This window comes from Gymnodraco acuticeps, unplaced genomic scaffold (assembly GCF_902827175.1).
Source record: "Gymnodraco acuticeps unplaced genomic scaffold, fGymAcu1.1, whole genome shotgun sequence".
Lineage (NCBI taxonomy): Eukaryota > Metazoa > Chordata > Actinopteri > Perciformes > Bathydraconidae > Gymnodraco > Gymnodraco acuticeps.
This window is the reverse complement of record NW_022992313.1, coordinates 1,062,983-1,085,241: the sequence shown is the minus strand read 5'-3', so window position 1 is coordinate 1,085,241 and position 22,259 is coordinate 1,062,983. Positions and strand designations below refer to the sequence as shown.

Below are 22,259 nucleotides of genomic sequence, written 5' to 3'. Positions count from 1 at the left end.
GTGGTATTCATTTGTTAGCAATATCTGAAACTCACTTAGATGACATAGTTAATGACGCTGCAGTAGATATTGATGGATACAGTATATTTAGAAAGGACAGGGATGCATATGGAGGTGGGGTGGCAGTATACACTCAAAAGCAAATACCAGCTAAAGTGAGATAGGATTTGATGTCTGCTGATATTTAAGTACTTTGGTTGCAAATGCATTTACCACACTTGAAACCTTTGTTGGTAGGATGTTGTTACAGACCTCCAAATGCAAACCTAACTTATTTAGACAAATGATGTGAAATGTTAGATAAAGTTTGTGATCTTGACAGAGAGATTTATTTTATCGGAGATTTAAACATTGACTGGAATATGTTGCACTGTGCCCTTAAAAACAAGCTGCAGACAATAACTGCATGTAACTTGGTACAAATGGTGACTAAACCTACTAGGATATGCATAAAGAAAGATGGGTCAAAAAGTGCAACTTGTATTGATCATATATTTACAAAATGTTGCTGTACTGATCATAATTTAATCATTATCGTGAGAAAGACAAAGGTGCCAAAAGCAGGACCAAAAGTAATTGTGAGGAGATCAATGACATATTTTTGTGAAGAGTCATTTAGACAGGATGTTCAAAAGATATGTTGGAAACATGTTTTTGAGAAAGTCGATCCAGATGATGCTCTTGATGTCTTTAATTTGTTATTCATGCAGGTGATTGATAAACAGGCTCCACTTAGAAAGCAGGCAGTAAGGAACTTTAGAGCACCCTGGTTATATGAGGAATTAAGGGATCTAATGAAACAAAGAGATGATGCAAAACATGTAGCTCTCATCAAGTTATGAGTCAGATGGACATGTATAGAAGGTTAAGGAATTATGTTACAGCATTCAATAAAAATAAAAACAATTGTATTATCGAAAATAAAATTAAAGATATAAAGGATGACAAGAAAAAACTGTGGAGTTTAGTAAATCGCATGATGGGCCGTAAGCCAACTTCCACCTCAACATATCTTGAGGTGGAAGTGACATTGACTAAACCAGTCCAAATGGCTAATTATTTTCTTGATTATTTTCTTGATAAAGTGAATCATTTGAGGAGAAATATGAATCAAACTATTAAAAGTAACTCCACATGTCTAATAAATGATTTAATTATCTTTTTGTTACGCTAGTTTTTTCCTCCTTGTGAGCGCCTTTTGTTATTTAAACCACCTACTCTGTTAAGAGGGATTACCTGAACTGTATAAATAAATATACATTTTTTTATATTCAAGACTTTGTCTCTGGGTCGTGCATTTGGGTTCATCAGTTTGTGTCGAGGTCCTGATATGATAGATGTTAAAGACTAACGTTTATAATAAATACATTTGTATTGATTTTAAGATCTTTTCATAGTTCATACAATCATACGTATTGGGATCATTTGTATTGATGTGGACCGGAGGGAGAGGGTGACGAGTATACATTTCACTTTCCTTTTTTATTTCAATTCCAACTTTGGTCATGAAGAATATGTTTCTCTGTTGTCCCCGTTCATAAAGCAAAGCAACAGCATCAGAGCACGGTGCAGAGTCTCTAGATGAGTTTACAGAAGTCCCTCGTTCTTATTGAACATCCATGTTGTAGTCCGCTGTATAGAAAACTGTAGTTTCCATAGTTTCCCCACAGCAGCAGACGCACATTCAGGACGTCCGCTGGCGCATCATAAACACGTCGGATAGTGAAAGTGCAGTCGGATTCTCTAAAGTATCGCGGTCTCTTCTCCTAAGTCCTTTTGAATTCTCCTATCCACTATCCCTTAACCCCGTGACGTTTCACTCAGAGGTCAAGGGATAGACGATAGGAGCTGATTTTTGGACTATTCGACCGCAACCTTGGCCATTCGACATGCACGGCTGTGACAAATGACAGATGACTGGAAGGGCGAACTAGATAATAGGAAGTTAGTGGGTGCAGTACTACTTGATTTTAGTTCTGCTTTTGATGTCATTGACTATTCTTTGCTGTTACACCCTGGAACAATATGGTTTTAATTTTGATACACTGAGGTAGTTAGAAAGTTAAGTCATTTTTCTTAATGGAAGTCTTTCAAAGATTAAGACAGTCACTTGTGGAATACCTCAGGGTAGTTGTTTTGGACCACTTTTATTTTCTATTTTCACAAATGACCTACCATTAGTGTTAGCCAAAAAAAAAGTAAAATTGTAATGTATGCAGATGACTCACCAATACATGATGCAGCATCGAATACAAGACAGTTGACTAATTTTATGAATAAAGATCTACTACTGATATCAGAGTGGGTCATAAATAATAAGTTAGTACTCAATGCTGGAAAAACAAAATCTTTATTAATAGGATCAAATCATCAGTTAAAAGGTGAACCAAAATTGCAATTACATTTAAACCATATTGAAATTGAACAGGTCAAGGAGACAACATTGCTAGGTATGACCCTGGATCATAAATGATCTCGGTCTACTCTAAACAAATTGATAGTGTTGTATGTAAAATGGGAAGGGGTGTGTCACTTGTAAAAATAATTGTAAAATATTGGCCAATAGATGTCAGTAGACAAGTTCTGGATGCTTTGGTTCTGTCGCAGCTTGATTATTGTTTGGTTATAGTCTAGTGCTGCAGAAAAATACAAGTAGCACAAAATAAGGCAGCACGATGTGCACTGCAGTGCTCCTACAGAACCAAAGTCACTGAAATGCTGGAGACACTGAAATGGTTAACTGTCAGACAGAGGTCAGTTTATATTTTGTTACATTTGGTCAGAAATATTACAGTGACTCACTCACCAGATTATCACAAAGGTTTATAGCGCAATATGCTCAACATAACTATCAAACACGACATGCAATAGAAGGAAGGTTTTTATTACCCAAATCTAAATCAAATATGTGACAGAAAACAGTCATGTACAGAGCCATGATCAGCTGAAATTCTTTAACATTTAACTGTGCCTGTGGGTATGTCTATATTATTATGTACACTTATTTCTATTTTTTTGTTTGGCCTTAGGATGGCGAAAATTAGATGACCATTTTAGTTTTCATTTCATACAGCACTGTAAATTGCATGAAATTATGAGCTGTTTTGTTTTAATTTTGTTGTATGTATGTGTATGTATGTTTTGTGTGTGTGAGGACCCCAGGAAGAATAGCCAATGCTCATGCTAGTGCTAATGGGGATCCTAATAAAGACAAAGATTACAAATCAACATATAATGCCTCACACCACAGTATTACTATATTTTCAGAGGACATGATACATCAATGCAACAAGATTAAGGAAGGCCCAGGAGGTGGTCCATTAAGGATGTATTGTATCACAACAGAGCCGTCCACTAACCAATCAGAGCTGAGTGGGCTCTGGTTTCAGACGGAGGGTGAAAAGAGGTGCTGCAGCACAGGCAGTAGGAGAAAGATAAAGAGCTTTTTGAACATTAAAGCATGGAGACATGTAGAGACACTACATACTGATATGAACCTGAACATCAGCAGAATGTGTCTTCTTGAATGCTTTAGAGTTGTGATTATTTGGAGTTTTTCAACTTTGGACAGAGCCAGGCCAGCGGTTTCCTAGCTTCCAGTCTATTAATCCTCTCATTTAATTTTGAGAGGAAAAGTCTGCAACCACAGCTGTCACTAAATGAACCAGTAATCTGTATAAGCCTTGTTCATTTTGTTAGCTTTTAAACTCATATAGAGGAGCTTTTTTCATTGACAGGCTGAAATGCGTGCTTCAGGTGAATCTCCCGCATTATCAAGAGATGCCTCCCCCCAGGCTCACAGCAGGCTGTCCAGGGACAAGGAGCCCAGCAGGAAGCCTCCAGCCCGCCGGGGGCAGCTCAGCTCCAGCCCCCTTCTCACTGGCCCAATACGGCTGCTCCAGGACTGCCTCCACAAGTCCCTCAAATCCCTCCCCAGCACCCAGCAGTCTTTGCCTCCCTCTGCCCAACACACCTGTGCTGCTGCCAGCCACCACGCTTCCCTCAATGCACTTAATCACACATGCCAGAGTTCCCTTCAAATATCTGACCCTGAACAATACAACCACTCCAACTTCGCTCATCCCTTCCACCAGCATGGGGCCAGCAACTGGCACAGCTCAGGACCCCACACCTGCCCCGGCCTCCTGCCTCCCCGGCAGCCCTCGGAGGCATCTGTCAGGATGGCTTGCAGATCTAGCTCCTATGAGAAGTCCTCTTACTTTGCAAAGTCAGCTAATTCTTCAAAAGCTGCATCTCCCATGCAATCCCCTCATCTATCACCTCGCCCCTCCCCATGTCCCTCCCCCTGCCCCTCCCTCATCACACCTGCTGCTCCAACCTGTAGTCCTGACCGGCCCTGCTCCCCTGCCCTCACCCACAAAGTCATCCTGACCGACATGAACTGGCTGTCTGCAGACTGCCGAACACAGCAAAGAGGTACACGTATGAGTGTTTGGTTTCCCTTTGCAGAGACCATCTCTACATGGGCGAGAAATTCTTATTTGTTACAAATACCTATAAACAACATTGCCTTTGTGATTTTGTTATGTATATATATTTTAGAATATTTGCTATACAGTATATACAATCCGTTATGGAAAAAATACTATACTATACTAATACAAGTGTCATCAAATCATATTAAAATGTTGGAAATACATATTTATATATAATATTTATATATGAGATAGATAGCATGTCTTTGTTGAATAATGGTTCTATGTGGTTCTGAGGTAACAGCAGAACCGCGGCATGTGTGGACTGACTAACTCTGTGGGGCTTCATCCAGGGGCCACTCTCTCCCAGCTGTCAGACAGTGGCCAGACTCTGAGTGAGGACAGTGGGGTGGATATAGCCGAGGCAGGGGGCCTCAGTAAGGACGGCAGCCCTCGGCCCAGCAAGAACCTGCAGGGCCATCTAGAAAAGCCAGGGGCCCATGCCCCCCCTCCAGGAACCAGACAGGTAAATAATCCCTTCAAGAAGTTGCTGGATGCACCATGTTTAGTTTGTTCTTATCCAGATTGTCCTGTTAAACTCAATTTGTTAAGAATGTGTGACTTCAGCTCTGTTCAACACTACTCCTGTTGCCTTGATTCAATCGACTCAAACAAATATAAATCTGAAGCCATCTGCATACAAGGAGAGGTAAATCACTAATGTCAGCGTTAGACAAGCTTTCAATAATGTATTGTTTGTGTAATGTTTGTTCAAATTTGTTTTCTTTTCATTGTAACATTTTAACAAGATATGAAGTTCTCAAAAGAACAGGTTCTGACCGCTATTCACAGACTTAGATTGTCTTGTTGGCCACCAAAGCAAGAGTTATAATATTTATAGTGCGACATGTGGAAACATTTTAATTTAAATGTATACAAAAATGTAACTGAAAAAATCATACAGTTTTATCTCATTCCAGTTGGGGCATGCAAGTACAGATTAAAAAATAAATACTAAATCAAAAACAATAAGCAGATCATAAAAGAGATGTCTGGTACTAATGTTTGAACTCCACTTTCCAATCACAAACAATTGCACAGTAATATTTTGGAGCTGACTTCATTAGAAGCCTCAGCATCGATCTCTGGGCGGCGCAGTCCTTTCTCTCCATCACAGTTCAAAGTCTGGGCAGGGATCTGTCAAGGTTGACCTTGTCCTGAAAAACACAGCACTTTTTGTTCACACTCTATAACTGCTGCATTATCATTCATCTTAAAATAGTTTTAGGCATGTCAAGGCTTTTCTGATGATTGGAAGTATTGTATGTATTAAGTTGAATGACTAAAACAGCAGAATATTTGTGAAAATGACTTTCAAACTACATTTGGGTCTTTAAGTAGGTTTAAAGAAACTCATAAGAACTATTTACACGTGCTATTTCAACTAGCAGGCCTGAAGACATATGGGAGGGGAAAAACCTAGAGAAGAGTTTTATCATTCAAAGATTTAAAGTAAACATTCTGATGCAGGTGAAGAAAGAGAAAAAAACATATGCAAACAATATTCAACAGTTTCAAATTGGAGTATATAATGTATTTCATGCTTAGCAACTGTCTTCTTCTCCTCTCTCTGCTGAACATCAGTGAAACTCTATCTTCTTAGTGTGCAAAGACTGATGCAACGCATAGCAGAGCATCATATGACATAAACAATGGCTGTGCCCCTCAGTATGGCGCTGTTGAATGCTTGCTCCATTTTAAATAAATCCTTCTTATTGAATGATTTGTTCACTTCTAAAGGCTTGGATTTTCTGTTTCTGATCGAGACATGGCAGAAATGTATGGATTACACCCCTTTTATCGAACTGTGCCCCCCTGGTTGCACTTTAATCTGCACCCCGAGATCCTCAGGCCGGGGTGGGGGTCTCGCTGTGGTTTTCAGGAACTGTTTTCAGAGTCGGCTGGTGACCACTGCAGTCGTCTCCTCTTTTGAACTGAAGTCAACCAAAGTTGGTCATTCTAACCCGTTTTATAGTATTTGAATTTACAGACCACCTGGTTTCAACAGCTCTTTTATATCTGAATGCAGCGATTTTGTATCCTCCATCATAAGGTTGGACAGGGTTATTATGGTTAGTGATTTTAATATTCATGTGGATGATACCTCTTGTGGCTTTGCTGCTGATTTTCTTAATGTCACGGAATCTTTTAACTTTATTCAACACGTGTCTGCTCCCACACACATTAGAGGGCATAATCTGGACCTTGTATTTACACTTGGTTTATTCATTGACGATGCGTATTCCGAGGTGTTACTGACCATAGTTGTATTTTGTTTAACATGTTCTTTAACTTAGATTATCTACCCAGTAAAAGTTTGAAATACTCCCGCATCTTAAATCATATGTCAGCTGAAAGGTTTTGTGCCAACACACTCTCACTCCATAAACGTCCAGGAGCGACGTTTGGTCAGTGTCCGTGGCGTCCAGTTGTGACGCTCCTAGGCTCCTTCAGCTTCATAAAGGGACGCAAATAGCTTTCAACTGATTGCAATGTATTCCCATCTGCGGCGGGATTTGACGCTCATGGAAGCACGGCATTCGTTTGTGTCGGCTGCCCTTAAAGGCAATGTGAGCGTCCATTCCCATTGGATAACGGAGAATTGTACACCCGGAAGTAAGTATTCCTCTTACTGTCGATTGATTTTACAGTGATATCTGCACTACTCATCGACTAAAAAACACCAGATTATCCTTGTTAATTACACAACATTGATTGGTTTAAATTGTGTGCAATGCTTTTGTATTTTTCCCCTTCGATTCGGAGAAACAAATGTTTTTTCTGAGTAAAGGATGGCAGAAGACACTACACTACCCAGAATCCCCAGCTATCGTTTGGACTACACCATGTGCTCTGTTTGACAAACCCCGTGATAGTCCTCAAGCTCTGTGATTGGAGAGTGTGCTCCGAGGGTTACGCCGATTCTCGAACAGCACTTGAAATGGGATGGAACCATGCACGGCAGACTGTCCAAAACTGGATTTGAACGGGTCCACCGCGTTGTAAATATGCAGTGGTGTTTATTTGTAAATCATTTAGTATAATCACACAAATTCTGTATTTTATATTTAACAATTCTGTGTTCTTTATTTATTGATTGTTCAATACCTGACAAGGCCGGAGATGAAATATCTACATACATCTTATAAGAGTATAATACATTATGTATAATATCAGTTAAAATAAGTGCTTCAACATAGTTAACATTGCTGGAAGTATGCACAAATATTGATATATGTCTTGTAATGCACTATTGAGGAACCTGCGACCCAAGTTTTTAATTCAATGCAGAACTACACCATAGTTGTGTAGGCCTATATGATATGTCAATAAACCTTAGAAAATCTTGAAAGGGATGTGCAAAATAGTCATTATATACAGTCTTTAATTAACTATTAGTAGAGAATAACGAGTAATGAATATACTTTATAGGGATCCTATTAATATCTAATAATAAAAATAATGAAATTCAATAACATGCTTTAACCACTAGGTGTCCCTTTATATCAGCTGTGCACCTTTATGGTGTAAATACAGCCTATCTACCAATTGGATCAAATATAAAAGTCAGCCGAATTAGTGTTGATACTGCAAGGAGACGTATTGTGTGAAAAGAAATGTAAGATGTTGTTTAATGGCTGATATATTTATGATCCACGTCACGTTTTCAGTTCCTCATGTTTGTCTAGAAGTCTTCTCATCAGGGCTCTATAAATACAGAACTACGGCAGATATGTAATATTTAATGCAGCCGAACCGTGTATTACAATGCCGTTATGTGATGACTTTCAAAGAGAAAAGCAAGCACACTCGGAATAAAGTATTATTTAAAAAAAAGTTTTCGGTCTGTTTCCGGTATTTGTTAATGACGATGTGCTGTGAGATGTGAGACTGGAATTGCACAGGGGAAAATAACGTGGGCTATCTTTAGATGCGGATTTTGTTAAACTAATATGTTTGCGCTGTGGACCAAGACTATACATTGACGGGGAAGGGGGTAGCAATAAAGATAACACCATTAAACAGTTACACAACATAACAGAAATAATATCGATAGCAGCGTCCCTAGCAACCACCTTGGTAACAATGAAAACGTCGCGATTTCCTGAAGTAATCTTCGTAATAACTAGCAAACTAAAGATCATGGACATCCACTGCACACATAATCTGAAATAACAACTCATATTTCTCGCATCAAATGACATCAAAACGCATTTTAATGGCCAAACTAACTTTAAAATTGGCATTTTCCACCGAAAATAAAACGAAGTTCGGCCATGTTTTCTTTTTCTGCAGGGAGAAATTTGAAGATCACGTGACATAGACGCCAGCCATTGGAATGAATAGTGAAAAAAACGGGGTTTGTCAAACAGAGCACATGGTGTAGTCCAAACGATAGCTGGGGATTCTGGGTAGTGTAGTGTCTTCTGCCATCCTTTACTCCGAAAAACTATTTGTTTCTCCGAATCGAAGGGGAAAAATACAAAAGCATTGCACACAATTTAAACCAATCAATGTTGTGTAATTAACAAGGATAATCTGGTGTTTTTTAGTCGATGAGTAGTGCAGATATCACTGTAGAATTAATCGACAGTAAGAGGAATACTTACTTCCGGGTGTACAATTCTCCGTTATCCAATGGGAATGGACGCTCACATTGCCTTTAAGGGCAGCCGACACAAACGAATGCCGTGCTTCCATGAGCGTCAAATCCCGCCGCAGATGGGAATACATTGCAATCAGTTGAAAGCTATTTGCGTCCCTTTATGACGCTGAAGGAGCCTAGGAGCGTCACAACTGGACGCTACGGACACTGACCAAACGTCGCTCCTGGACGCTTAGGGAGTGAGAGTGTGTTGCTTTATGGTGTAAATACAGCCTATCTACCAATTGGATCAAATATAAAAGTCTGCCGAATTAGTGTTGATACTGCAAGGAGACGTATTGTGTGAAAAGACATGTAAGATGTTGTTTAATTGCTGATATATTTATGATCCACGTCACATTTTCAGTGTTGGCGGCAGTTCCTCATGTTTGTCTAGAAGTCTTCTCCTCAGGGCTCTATAAATACAGAACTACGGCAGATATGTAATATTTAATGCAGCCGAACCGTGTATTACAATGCCGTTATGTGATGACTTTCAAAGAGAAAAGCAAGCACACTCGGAATAAAGTATTATTTTATTTTTTTAAATGTTTTCGGTCTGTTTCCGTTATTTGTTAATGACGATGTGCTGTGAGATGTGAGACTGGAATTGCACAGGGGAAAATAACGTATCTTTAGATGCGGATTTTGTTAAACTAATATGTTTGCGCTGTGGACCAACACTATACATTGACAGGGAAGGGGGTAGCAATAAAGATAACACCATTAAACAGTTACACAACATAACAGAAATAATATCGATAGCAGCGTTCCTAGCAACCACCTTGGTATCAATGAAAACGTTCTATGGACGCAATTTCCTGAAGTAATCTTCGTAATAACTAGCAAACTAAAGATCATGTACATCCACTGCACACATCATCTGAAATAACAACTCATATTTCTCGCATCAAATGACATCAAAACGCATTTTAATGGCCAAACTAACTTTAAAATAGGCATTTTACACCGAGAATAAAACGAAGTTCGGCCATGTTTTTTTTTTCTGCAGGGAGAAATTTGAAGATCACGTGACATAGACGCCAGCCATTGGAATGAATGGTGAAAAAAAACGGGGTTTGTCAAACAGAGCACATGGTGTAGTCCTAAACGATAGCTTGGGATTCTGGGTAGTATAGTGTCTTCTGCCATCCTTTACTCCGAAAAAATATTTGTTTCTCCGAATCGAAGGGGAAAAATACAAAAGCATTGCACACAATTTAAACCAATCAATGTTGTGTAACTAACAAGGATAATCTGGTGTTTTTTAGTCGATGAGTAGTGCAGATATCACTGTAAAATCAATCGACAGTAAGGGGAATACTTACTTCCGGGTGTACAATTCTCCGTTATCCAATGAGAATGGACGCTCACATTGCCTTTAAGGGCAGCCGACACAAACGAATGCCGTGCTTCCATGAGCGTCAAATCCCGCCGCAGATGGGAATACATTGCAATCAGTTGAAAGCTATTTGCGTCCCTTTATGAAGCTGAAGGAGCCTAGGAGCGTCACAACTGCACGCCACGGTACCCTGACCAAGCGTCGCTCCTGGACGATTATGGAGTGAGAGTCTGTTGTTTGTGCAGCTTTCGATCCACAGCACAGCACTGTGTTCACAAACAGACGTTAATTGTCTGGTTGAATCATTTACACTCATTGCTCCACAATTTTGGATAAAGTGGCTCCATGCAAACTGCGATCTGTCCTCTCCATAAATCCGTCTCCCTGGTTGGATGACACCATTCGCTGTCTCCGGCGAAGATGTCGTAGGAGAGAGCGACTGTGGAAATCCACTAAGCTCGAAGTTCACCGTTTGCCTCAATGCCTGGTCTTCATTATAAACAGTTCCCTGAAATGTGGTTGTGTCCCAGCTCACTACAAACATGCAGTAGTTCAACCTGTGCTGAAAAAAACGAACCTAGACCCAATTCTAGCGTATCTTGTTCTATAGATACCCATGGACCGTCATATCCCACCTGCCCACCAGATGTCCTCACAGTTTCTCTGCCTTCAGCATCCTGACCATCAACACATGTATACCTGCTCCCTATTTCCTCATAAGACACTGATATTGTGGGTTTTTTAAGCAGCATAATTTCAAGTCAAAGCATCTGAGGAAAAAATGCTTACATTAGTTTAGTGGGTCATTTAAGTTCAGGGTAGGTGCAAATTCGTTTTTTTAGCCAGGTATGAAAAGCATCAAACCCGAAAAAAAAAAACGGCTATGAGGGGTGAGGTGCATAAATGGTACAAATAGGGATAATGGCACACATTTTGAGATACAATCAATTTACACTGCAGCACTCAGTTGCACAAATAAAAGGTAGAGAAGGTAATTTTGAATGATTGGATGACGTCCAAACACTTTAACAGCTCATCCATCAGTTACGGTGCGTCCACACAGCAGCTTTGAAAAAATCTTGAAAATCTTGGAGCTGGGCGTGTCTGAAAGCTTGGGGATTTTTTGCGAGCAACGCGACCAACAACCAATCACATGAATCTCCCGCCCCCGACATACAAAGCAAAAAAAACCAGGGATTTTATGCGAGCAATATATATATAAACTCCCCAAACAGGCGAAAACCTACCAGTTTCACCCACTGTCTCTGCCACCTCCCTCCATGCCTGGTTCCTCCGGTTTGTATCCTGGTAAATAGTCTGGTCATAAAGAACCGGGTGATTTGCTACCGTAATTTCTCGTTTGGAATATGAGGAAATGAACTGTGGTCTGGCTCTCCCTGCTTACACGCGGTTTGATTGGCTAGCGCTTGTACTGTCAGATTTGCATAAACGGGATTTGATTGGCTGACGCTTCCAGCTCAGCTTCAAAAGTTGAACATTGCTCAACTTTTGAATCCTGAAAATCCTGGAAATCCTGGAAATCTTCGCTTCGCTCCCCCACAATGCAGTTCGGCGAAAAGCGAGGCAAAGTGACGTCATCCCCATTCAAAGTCAATGGGCAGAGAAGCGTTGGAAGATTTGTTTAAAGCTGCTGTGTGGACGTACTGTTAGCTTTTTCAAAATTGTTGGTTCCTGAAAGGTACAAAAAAAAAGGCACTACCATAATACAAATGTTTGAATGTTGCATAAAGGTGAAGGGTTTTACACATTTGACAAATGAAGTTGGACCCTGCTCTTAATTGCTGTCGCTTGTGACCTGTGTTCCCTATGTGTCCCAGCAGTGTGGCTCACCAGTGCCGAACGCTACCTTGGTACGAGTGGTGAAGAATTCAAACACCCTTGGCATGGCTATAGAGGGAGGAGCCAACACACGGCAACCTTTGCCGCGCATAGTCACAATTCAGGTGAGACAGCTATACAATGACTTAGGGTTCAAAGCCATTGTTTTATTTACAGTATTGTCTTTAAAAACTACCGTATTTGAATGAAAAACTTGATTTCGGAGCATTAGAATACTGCTATTTCCTTTTTAAAAAATAGGTTCCATAAGCATCTGATTAATAGATTGCATTTTCTTCACAGATAGCATTGAAAAGCAATAAAACCCTTCTTTTGATATTTCTCTCTGATAGCATTCCTGCTTTGTTAAATACAACACTCTACAAACAGCAGTCCTTTACATGAGCTGAGGTGAATCAGCCACAATCACTGAATGAGTTATTTGTGCAGGTGCTTGTTGGTTTTCCTCTCATACCCCTCAACAGTAGTCATTAGGAACTCTTAATCTATAAAGAGACAATACAAAAGGCCTGCCAGAAGAGCCAGGTCTTGAATTTAAACCAGGTCTTCTTCAGCCATTTTTTAGGCTGCTTCAGAGCATATCTGACATTGGCTCCATCTTTCAGTGATACATGAAACTCCCCTCCCAAGCACATTCATTACATTACATTTGGCTGAGGCTTTCATCCATGAACCCTCACAGCGCAGGCTGGACGATGCCCTTCTCCCATCCTGGGCCACTTTCTTCTGCTGCTACATTTAGGAGGTTATATCTCTCACAGGCTCCGCCCTCTACTGGACTCTATGGGTACTACCTTATCATGCAAGCATTCACCTACTGAGATTTCTATGGACGTAGCCGGCCCCGGGGCGGGCCTACCTGAATGCGTGCGCATCTCACTTCCGTATAAAAGGAGGCCTCGCCTCCTGACCATCATCCTTTACTCTTCAGCGAGCGGAGGTGATAGCCTAGCACTGAGTCCGAGACGTACTATTGAGAGAAAGGAAGAAAGCGAGAGTATTTTGAAAATGGAGCCTCTCCTGGAGCATCGTAATTGCCCGTCGTGCCCTGGCCTGATTGCGGGAGCAGATCTGCATCGTCAGTGTTTCCAGTGCCTGGGACAGGATCATGCCGAGCAGGGAATAGGCCAGACACCGGCCTGCGTTGCCTGCCGTTCGATCCCGATGCTGAACCGCCGGCATCGTGCAGAAGTTCAGCCCGCAGGTGCACGTAGAGGAAGAGGAGGACCTCGAGGTGGTGGACATGGACGATCTGGAGGACGTTCCGTTCGAGTTCGTCCTTCCGAGGGACCGAGTGGTTGACTTCGTGGAGGAGGATGACGACATCTCCTTGTCCGACACCCCCGGTTCTGACGTCCAGGAGGGCCCAGCACTCAGGTCTGCGCGTCTGGACTTTCCAGCGGTGATGACCCAGGCAGCCGAGCGTGTAGGATTATCGCTCCCCCCACCGCTGCCACCAAGGCCTATAAACCGCCTTAGGCAGGGGTTTTACGGCCCGGCCTACGTCTCGCCCCCGTTGCCAGACATCTGGCAGTGTGTGGAGGCGACATGGCGGCGTCCATTAAAGACGAAGGCCTCCATATCATCTATGTCGGGCATTATCAGGGTGCAGGGCCGAGACACGGTGTGTTCTGGCGTGCCCCCCCTCGATGAGAGCCTGGCGGCCCATCTGTTGCCGCGATCAGCTGGTTGGGTGGAGGGGAAGAAACCTCTGCCCCCGCTGCCGCGGGACCGGGAGGCTTTGGAATATTTGGATAAAATGTTCAGACTCGGTTCACAGATGGCGGCTGCGGACAATAATCTGGGTGTGTTGGGCGTCTCCTTGATTACTCCTCGAGCAGACGCCCCCGCTCTCCCGTCTCAGGACGGGGAAGATTATCCGGACCGTTGCATAGGTCAGATGAATAATCTGATCCATGGAGTGGCCACCGCAGCTGGGCGGGTGATGTCCTGAGCCACAGTGGCGTCTCGTCATGTGTGGCTGGGACTCACCGCACTGTCCAAAAAAGATCGAGCGGATCTCCTTGGAGCCCCCGTTTCCACGGAAGGGCTCTTTGGGTCTATAGCCTCGGTCACCCAGCGTTTTAGCCGTCTGGAAGAGGAGAGGCTGCAGCTTAGCCGCACGCTACCGCTAGCTTCTCCCCAGGAAGTGCAGCGCGTTCCTCAGTGGGCAGCGGAGCGCAGCGCAACAGCAAAACAGAGGGAGAGGCGCCGGTACGTTAATCCCGTATCTGTAGCGCCCCCCGCTTCTTCGACCCACCCCGTGGGACCAGCGTACCGGCACTCACGGGGTCGGGCTGCCCGGCCACGGCAGTCTCAGCAGCAGCAGAGGACCGCCGGATGGGGCGCTCCACCTGCACACAGCTGACGGGCGGGGGGAGGAAGCGTCTCAACGGGTCTCTCCACCCAGGACGCTAGGGTGGATCCCACCTCCTCCTTGTTCAATGCCCAGGTCCCTGTTATTAGAGAAACTAATAAAGAAAGAAGTGACCTGTATCCAAGTCTGATTGTCATTTGTTTTCACAATCCTGCACTCACACACGTTGTTGACTGTACATATTCCCCACTCGCTACCCCGGTTGTTGCTCCTGTAAAGGAGATAGCTAGTGGGCATGCGCAGATGAGAGAGATAAACCGCAGGAAGTGCTATAGAAGCGCTATGCGGGTGCAGGGGCTTGTTGGTCGGCGCATTATGGTTAGGGAACACACTTCGCTTAAAATAAAGGCTCCAATTAATGCAGTTTACCATAGTGGTAAGAGCTGCATTATGGCGGAGCCTAAGCTCTCTCTTTGGCCGTGCGTTCAGGGACCTCAATAAATAATCGGCCCTTTCTGTGTCGACCCTCCATGGGCAAATCTTCCCTTCACGGGGGTTTTTGCGGCGGAACGGGTCACCAGAGAGTATCACAGCTTTGTAGCTGCGGCCCCACAGCTGAGGGCTTGTCCGTTAACTCAATAGTATGGGGAATGGAAACTCAGCTGTCAGAGCTGATGGACAGGACGCTGAAACGGGGTTATTCACTCCAGTTTTGCAGCATCCCACCTCCATTCAGAGGCATGCGAGAGGTAATTCTGTCCTCCCAGGAGGAGATGAGTTTCCTCTCAGCAGAGATTCAGGCCCTGGTGCAGAAAGAGGCAGTGTCTGTTGTGCATCCTCAGCACAGAGAAAGGGGGTTTTATTCCATGTACTTCCTGGTTCCCAAGAAGACAGGGGAATTCAGACCTATTCTCGATTTGCGCAGCCTGAATCTTCACATTTGCCGCAGGAAATTTCGCATGTTAATCATAAAACAGTTAATGAGGCTGGTGCAACCGGCAGTGGCGGAGCCAGGCTATTTTCAGTGGGGTGGCCAGGATGGAACCAGTGATCATTTTGGGGTGGCATTGAAATCACTATTATATGAACATAAAAATACATCGCACTATAAAATAAGGGGTTATTTAAGGCACCTACAACACACCTCTACATTATTTGGGATTAAGCTAGTGGTGGAATAGATCAAATAATATTCAGTATATCTAACTATTTTTTTCGTATTCCCGCAGGCAAAGTATCAACGAAGCTGACATTATACAAATGTAGTGCAATATACAGACTGTTTAGCTTATGATGATCAGCAGCCCTATGAGCTCATTCTCTCAGTGTATCATCAGGAATACAGAGAGACACACACATCATTTAAATAAGAGTTTTTAAATCAAATGATAGGTTAAGAATAAACATCTTAAAGTAAATAACAATAAACAATAGCCCTTAACCCTGTAAGGCCCCCAGTTGTAATTTTACAACATTACTTTAAGCTATCCTAAAAAAGTCAGTACATGTTTTTGTTTTTTTAAAAGACTACATTTACATAGTCAACAGGTCCTTTTGTTCAGCCTCACCATGCTATTGGGTAGTAAATGTGTTTATAGGTCCTGCCCTCTGGCCATACATATAAGACTAACATTCCTGACAATAGATCTCAATAGTCATCTTTTACGGTGTAAATGCCTTTTTAATAATAACATTTTTGAATGGAACATTCTCAACACGAATGCATCAATCCAAATAAATATAACTTAAATATGTGGGAAAATACTGTATTTGAAATGTATAATTGAAATGAGATGTTAGCTTTTTGTTTTGTTATATAAATATATATATATATATTAGGGCCGGGACTCGATTAAAAAAATTAATCTAATTAATTAGAGGCTTTGTAATTAATTAATCGAAATTAATCGCATTTTTAATCACATATAAATATTTGACCTGAGAACAGTGAGAAGCAATTTTTTTCACATGGATTTTAGTATACCATTAGGCGCATTCACACCGCAGTACTTTTCCCACAAAGGTTCATGAGAATTTAGTTCATGAGAACTCTTTGAACCTGGAGGAGGATTAGGCAAATGAAGCCACTGACGTCACTTCTTCTTCTTCTGCTTTGGGTTTACTGGCAGGCCGCAAACCACTTCACGGCGTATACTGCCGCCCAAAGTCCCCGGCCGGAAGTCCCCGGAGTTGGGGACTGGCTTCAGTAGAAGCTGCTGGGAGTCCCAGCAGCCTTCCGAGTAAATCGCCAGAACGCCGACACCTCCTCATCTCCACCGCTCCCATGTTTTATTTTGTGTTGCCATAAATTAGTCTCTCTGCGTTTCTGCGCTGGGCTAATGCTAATAATGCTAATGCGAGGATAATAAAATTCACAAAACTTTTTGGGAGTTTTACGGGGCGTGGTTTGCAATCCGCCCAGCCAATCAGAAATATAGCTCTTTTCTCATAAGAGAGCCGTATGAAAGTCCCTGCTCTCTGCTCTCTAGCAGGGACTTTCGTGGGGGTAAAAAGGTTCTCATGAACTAATTTTAGTACCGGCTCTTTTTGGTGTGAACGCGATAAAAGAGGCTAACCAGCTAGCTTCCACGCTAGCTGCTATATGTTTTGCATTGAGGTGATACTTGAGGCTTGATGTGCTGCGGTGATATGCGAATTCCTTTTTGCATAATTTGCACACAACCGTGCTCTTATCGACGCTCCCATCCGTCCGTTTTTTAAAACAACATTTCCCACTGTTGTTCACTGTGGTTTGTTGTTGTCCGAAGTCATGAACGTTAGTTGGTGCTCCAGTATAATCGGTAGGCCTGAAACTCATCCAGTGAGAAACGTTCCGCGGTGCAAAAATAAGTGCGATTAAAATGCGTTAATTTTTTTAACGCGTTCATTTTTGTGTAATTAATTAATCTTAATTAACGCGTTAAAGTCCCGGCCCTAATATATATATATATATATATTGTATTCCAGTCTCCCTTCAGATATGTTAAGTGGCATGCAATTCAACACAATGTAGCTCACCTGCTTCAAAGTGAAATTAAAAACCTCTGCATTTTCTTTATAGATATTAACAGTACTTCATGTCAGCTTAGTAACAATTATTATTTACAATGGACTACGCTTAGCTAACAGACTAATTTCCACCACTCATGGACCACACTCACCTTTTCTCTTGAAATACTGGGTGACATACTGTCGCCCTTTAGTTCCTCTCTCTTTTCTTTCTCTCCTTTCTTTTCTTTTTCAAAGCATGGCTTTGTGAGTCGTTCAGACATGGTGTTGTACCCTTAAAAAGGGAAATAGTGAGTGAGAGAAGTGAAGACATACAATCACGCAGCTCGTCTGAATCGAGCCATCTTTATAATGAAGCTTGTACATTTACAATGAATTAGGGCTGCACGGTATTGAAAAAAACTGACATCGCGGTTTTTTCCCCCCCTGCGGTATATATTGCGGTTTTTTTAACCTGTTAAACTCCAAAGTCCCGGCAGGGTACTTTACTTTTTTTTTTCACGACAGTGTCTCAGGGGATCGTAATATTTAAGAACCTATTAATGTGTTATACCAGATTAACGGAAATAATCTCAGCTAACTGACGATACAAACCATTTTATACCAAAACAAAACACAAGTCTCATAAGAAGCATCTAAATGACCCCTGAGTAGGGTTGGGAACCGAAACTCGGTTCCAGATGAGAACCGATAAGAAAATGCCGGGTACCGGGTACCCATACACAATACACAATTTAGGTTCTGCTTAACGGTTCCTAAACGCGGTAGACCCTGTATTCCAGCGGGTCCGTCTGCACCGCGGTGCTGCGGTGACCCGGTGGAATACAGGGCGGACCTGGAGAATCACAGAACGGCCGGTCGTCAGCGGGCCGTTGACGGCCGGCTCGGTACGCTGACGGCCGGCACCGCCCTTCATTTTTTTTAAACGGCATCATATAAATTGTGCTGACAGGCGACAGAGGTCCACAGTTGCCCCGCAGCGATGCTCCCCCGCCCTCCCGTAGACATTTCACGAGCTCAGTCACTTCATAACACCAAAGATAGGTCGCGGTAAACACTCTGAAGTGAGGCTCCACTACACTAAAAAAGAAAAAGAAAAGGCAAAGTGTAATGCCTGTTAATAGCTTGCCACAGGCATAGCTCAGTTAAAATAAAGCACAGCTATTGTGCAATACATTTGTATTGCATGTATATTTTTTAGTAACAATTTCAGTTAAAGCTTTTAAGAATAAATATATTTTTGTTATCTAAACGTTTGACCTCTTTATTTTACAATTTTGGAATCGAAACGGGGAATCGATAAGAACCGGAATCGATAAGCAGAACCGGAATCGAAATCGGAATCGATACATTTCAAACGATACCCATCCCTACCCCTGAGCGAAAAATGCTAACGCACTTTGGCACAGAACTCAAGATAAAAGTACCCTTATTATTACTTATCGTAGCTGCACTTACAAGATATCCGATTAAAGCTGAGGTTCCACAGATTATTTAGGTATATAGTATCATCACTGAGTGATCTGAACTCGGACAGGGGAAGCAAACACAGACATCACAACACGTACCTTTACGTAGCTTCGAGGGGAGATGTCTCACCGTAGCTGTCAATCTGATCAAAAGACGTGTTCAATGGCATTAAAACGAGAAAGAAAAAACGCGGCTGAATCGGTTAATCCATAGGTTTTTAACGTCTCTGTATAAAAAAATGATTTAATTTATAATCCATAATTCCATTTTTATGTAAATATCGCAGAGCAAAAGTTAGCTGCTAATGGTAGCCACCATAGTGGCTGCTGCTTCCGGTCTTGGCTATGCGGAAGTCTCTCACACACACATTACCAAATAAGGACTGTGTGATTTCCCCTCGATTCCATTGGCTCTGACGGTCAGAAAGAGATGTCACATGTCAAAATCCAGCAAGGTGGGCCAGAGATATGGAAAATCCACCCAAATGGCCCCAAAAGAGGTTTTTTTTTGTGCTAAATCTGTCTAAAAAGGTCAAATATCAAGGGAAGTTCTACACACACCAACACATGAACAAATAAGGAGTGAGAGTGACTATACTTAGATAATCTGTGGAGTCTCAGCTTTAATCGGATATATTGTATGTGGAGTTTCGATAAGTAATAAGGGTATCTTTATTTTGAATTCTGTGCTAAAGTGCGTTAGCATTTTTTTTTTTTTAAATGAATAAAACCGCACGTCCCTGCGGTGTGAATACCGCGCATGCGCATACCGCGGTTATCGCCATAACACGGTATATCGTTCAGCCCTACAATGAATACACTCAAATTTCAGGACCAATAATTATGACTAAATTCTCCTTTATCTTTATCTCTTTAACAGTGGTAAAACAACATATGTATGGACATGTGAATGCAACAGTGCCTAGCTTAGCTGCTAACAACATGACAAACGGCCAGATTCAGCGGCACCACAAGGTATACAGCAGCTAGCTTCAATGACCACAAAGTTAGCCAGAATTAGCAAGAACCTTCAAACAATACAACAAAGTGCAAAATACACACTTTCCTCTCACAACGAACCACGGTGATGTAATACGGATTATATATAACATGGGTTGATAGATTTATAGTGCTTTGTATACTGTACCTTAAAAAAGGGAAATAGTGAGTGAGAGAAGTGAAGACATACAATCACGCAGCTCCCGCCTTCACTCGTCTGAATCGAGAGAGGAAGAGCGCAGTGATCCCTCCCACTGGAACCCCAAGGCATTACCAACAGATTAACGCACTATCAGCCCATACAATAGGATACATCTATCTCTCAGGATTGACTATTCTTGTCTGTCACAATGGCACACACGTAAGTACTAGCATCCCTGCTCACCATGGATGTATAATAAGAACTGGATACAGCGTGGGAGGCGGGGCCTCATTCATTCCTATGAGAGTTGCTCATTAGCGCATGATGACAAAATGGCCCAACTTTTGAGAGAGCGAAACGTCACAGATTACCCGGCATGCCTGAGAAGTACCCGTATGTGCGCGCATAGCGCATGCGCAACTTTAACCACGCCGCCCAAAAGGCGAGAAGGGTCTAGCTCATGGATGTATAATAAGAACTGGATACAGCGTGGGAGGCGGGGCCTCATTCACTCCTATGAGAGTCGCTCATTAGCGCATGATGATAAAATGGCCCAATTTTTGAGAGAGTGAAACGTCACAGATTACCCGGCATGCCTGAGAAGTACCCGTATGTGCGCTCATAGCGCATGTGCAACTTTAACCAAAATGCTCGTTCATATCAAGCATGTCAATTTGCGTACACGTAACAGCACCGCGCGTTCATGACAGCATGGTAATGGATTGTTGTTATCATGGATTTGATATTAACGAGGCGGCAGTTAGCAGCAAGCGGCTAGCTAGTAATGATGCTAATGTACACATCAATTGTTATGTACTTATATTACGTTGTAACAGGATCTAGTGATATCCAACAGAGCTTCATTTAGCATGAAATAATTATTGCACTGTATATATACACACACAGTGCAATACGCTTCTTAGTGCAATAATAAACTACAGGGACGTTAATCTAACGTCGGTAATATTAACTTTATTCAATACAACATTTACGGTACAAGATTTAATCATACAGCCCATGTAATATACTATTTTACAAATGATGAATTACAGCAAACATGTGCAATATATATCCATTATTACAGCTCCGTGGGATGGCAGTAAGATTATTGTGCATCCATGGGTAAAGATAAACTCATGTAGTACTGAACACGTAACTTGAACGTGCCGGGCGGCGCGGTCCCGTGGGTTAGATGCGCGTTCATAATGCCGAGGGAAATAACTCTCAGAATAACGTTATTAGCACATTTTTACAACTTGAGGAACGAATGTTTTTAATAAGGGCTATACAAACGTTCATACTGGGTAGTTTATTTAGTTTAAAAAAAATTATCCAACGAGTTACAGACCACTCTTTCCCCATGTAAGTCAATGGGAAAAAGTGTTTCCGGGCCTGGCAACCAAACGGATGTGCAGTACCGCCGTTTGGCCACCACGAATATTTTCATCTGAGTCCGGCGCACTTCCTGGAGGCTTGCTGCTCACATGCTCTCACTCTCTGCTAGAAAGTGCCGTTTGGAGGCGGAGGCGGGACCAAACCATTACTTGTAAATAGAAGGGGGTGTACAGAGGCTTTGGATAATTAACTTTTGGAAGAAATTAAGTTAAATGAATTGTAAGTTTAGTGAGTACATTATCAATATAACGTTATATTTATGTTAATTATTGATGAATGATGAAAGGTTACTTAAACATTTTGTTCTTAATGTTCTAAAATAGTTTGGGCCCCCGTGGTGAGGGTGTTTGGGGTGGCCAATAGGGTGGCCAGGATTCAGCTGGGGGTGGCCACGGCCACTCCCAGCCACCCCCCAGCTCCGCCACTGGCAACCGGGCGATTGGTTGACCACCATCGACCTGAAAGACGCATACTTTCATGTGGAAATTGTGCCAGAGCACAGGAAGTATCTGCGTTTTGCCTTTCAAGGCCTACGAGTACAACAGACTCCCGTTCGGCTACTCCCTATCCCCACGCACATTCAGC

General features: G+C 42.4%; 1 protein-coding gene across 3 annotated transcripts in view; it reads left to right on the top strand.

Annotated features, from left to right (window-relative positions):
- whrnb (whirlin b) overlaps positions 1-22,259 on the top strand; it is a 167,500-nt gene that overhangs the window by 133,363 nt on the left and 11,878 nt on the right. For 2 of the 3 annotated variants that reach the window (XM_034208317.1, XM_034208314.1), the window contains 3 exons: positions 3,738-4,437; positions 4,790-4,962; positions 12,322-12,447. In XM_034208317.1, coding sequence (XP_034064208.1) covers positions 3,738-4,437; positions 4,790-4,962; positions 12,322-12,447 — 999 coding nt within the window. The remainder of the gene's footprint in view (positions 1-3,737; positions 4,438-4,789; positions 4,963-12,321; positions 12,448-22,259) is intronic. The other variant, XM_034208316.1, reaches the window with a different exon arrangement.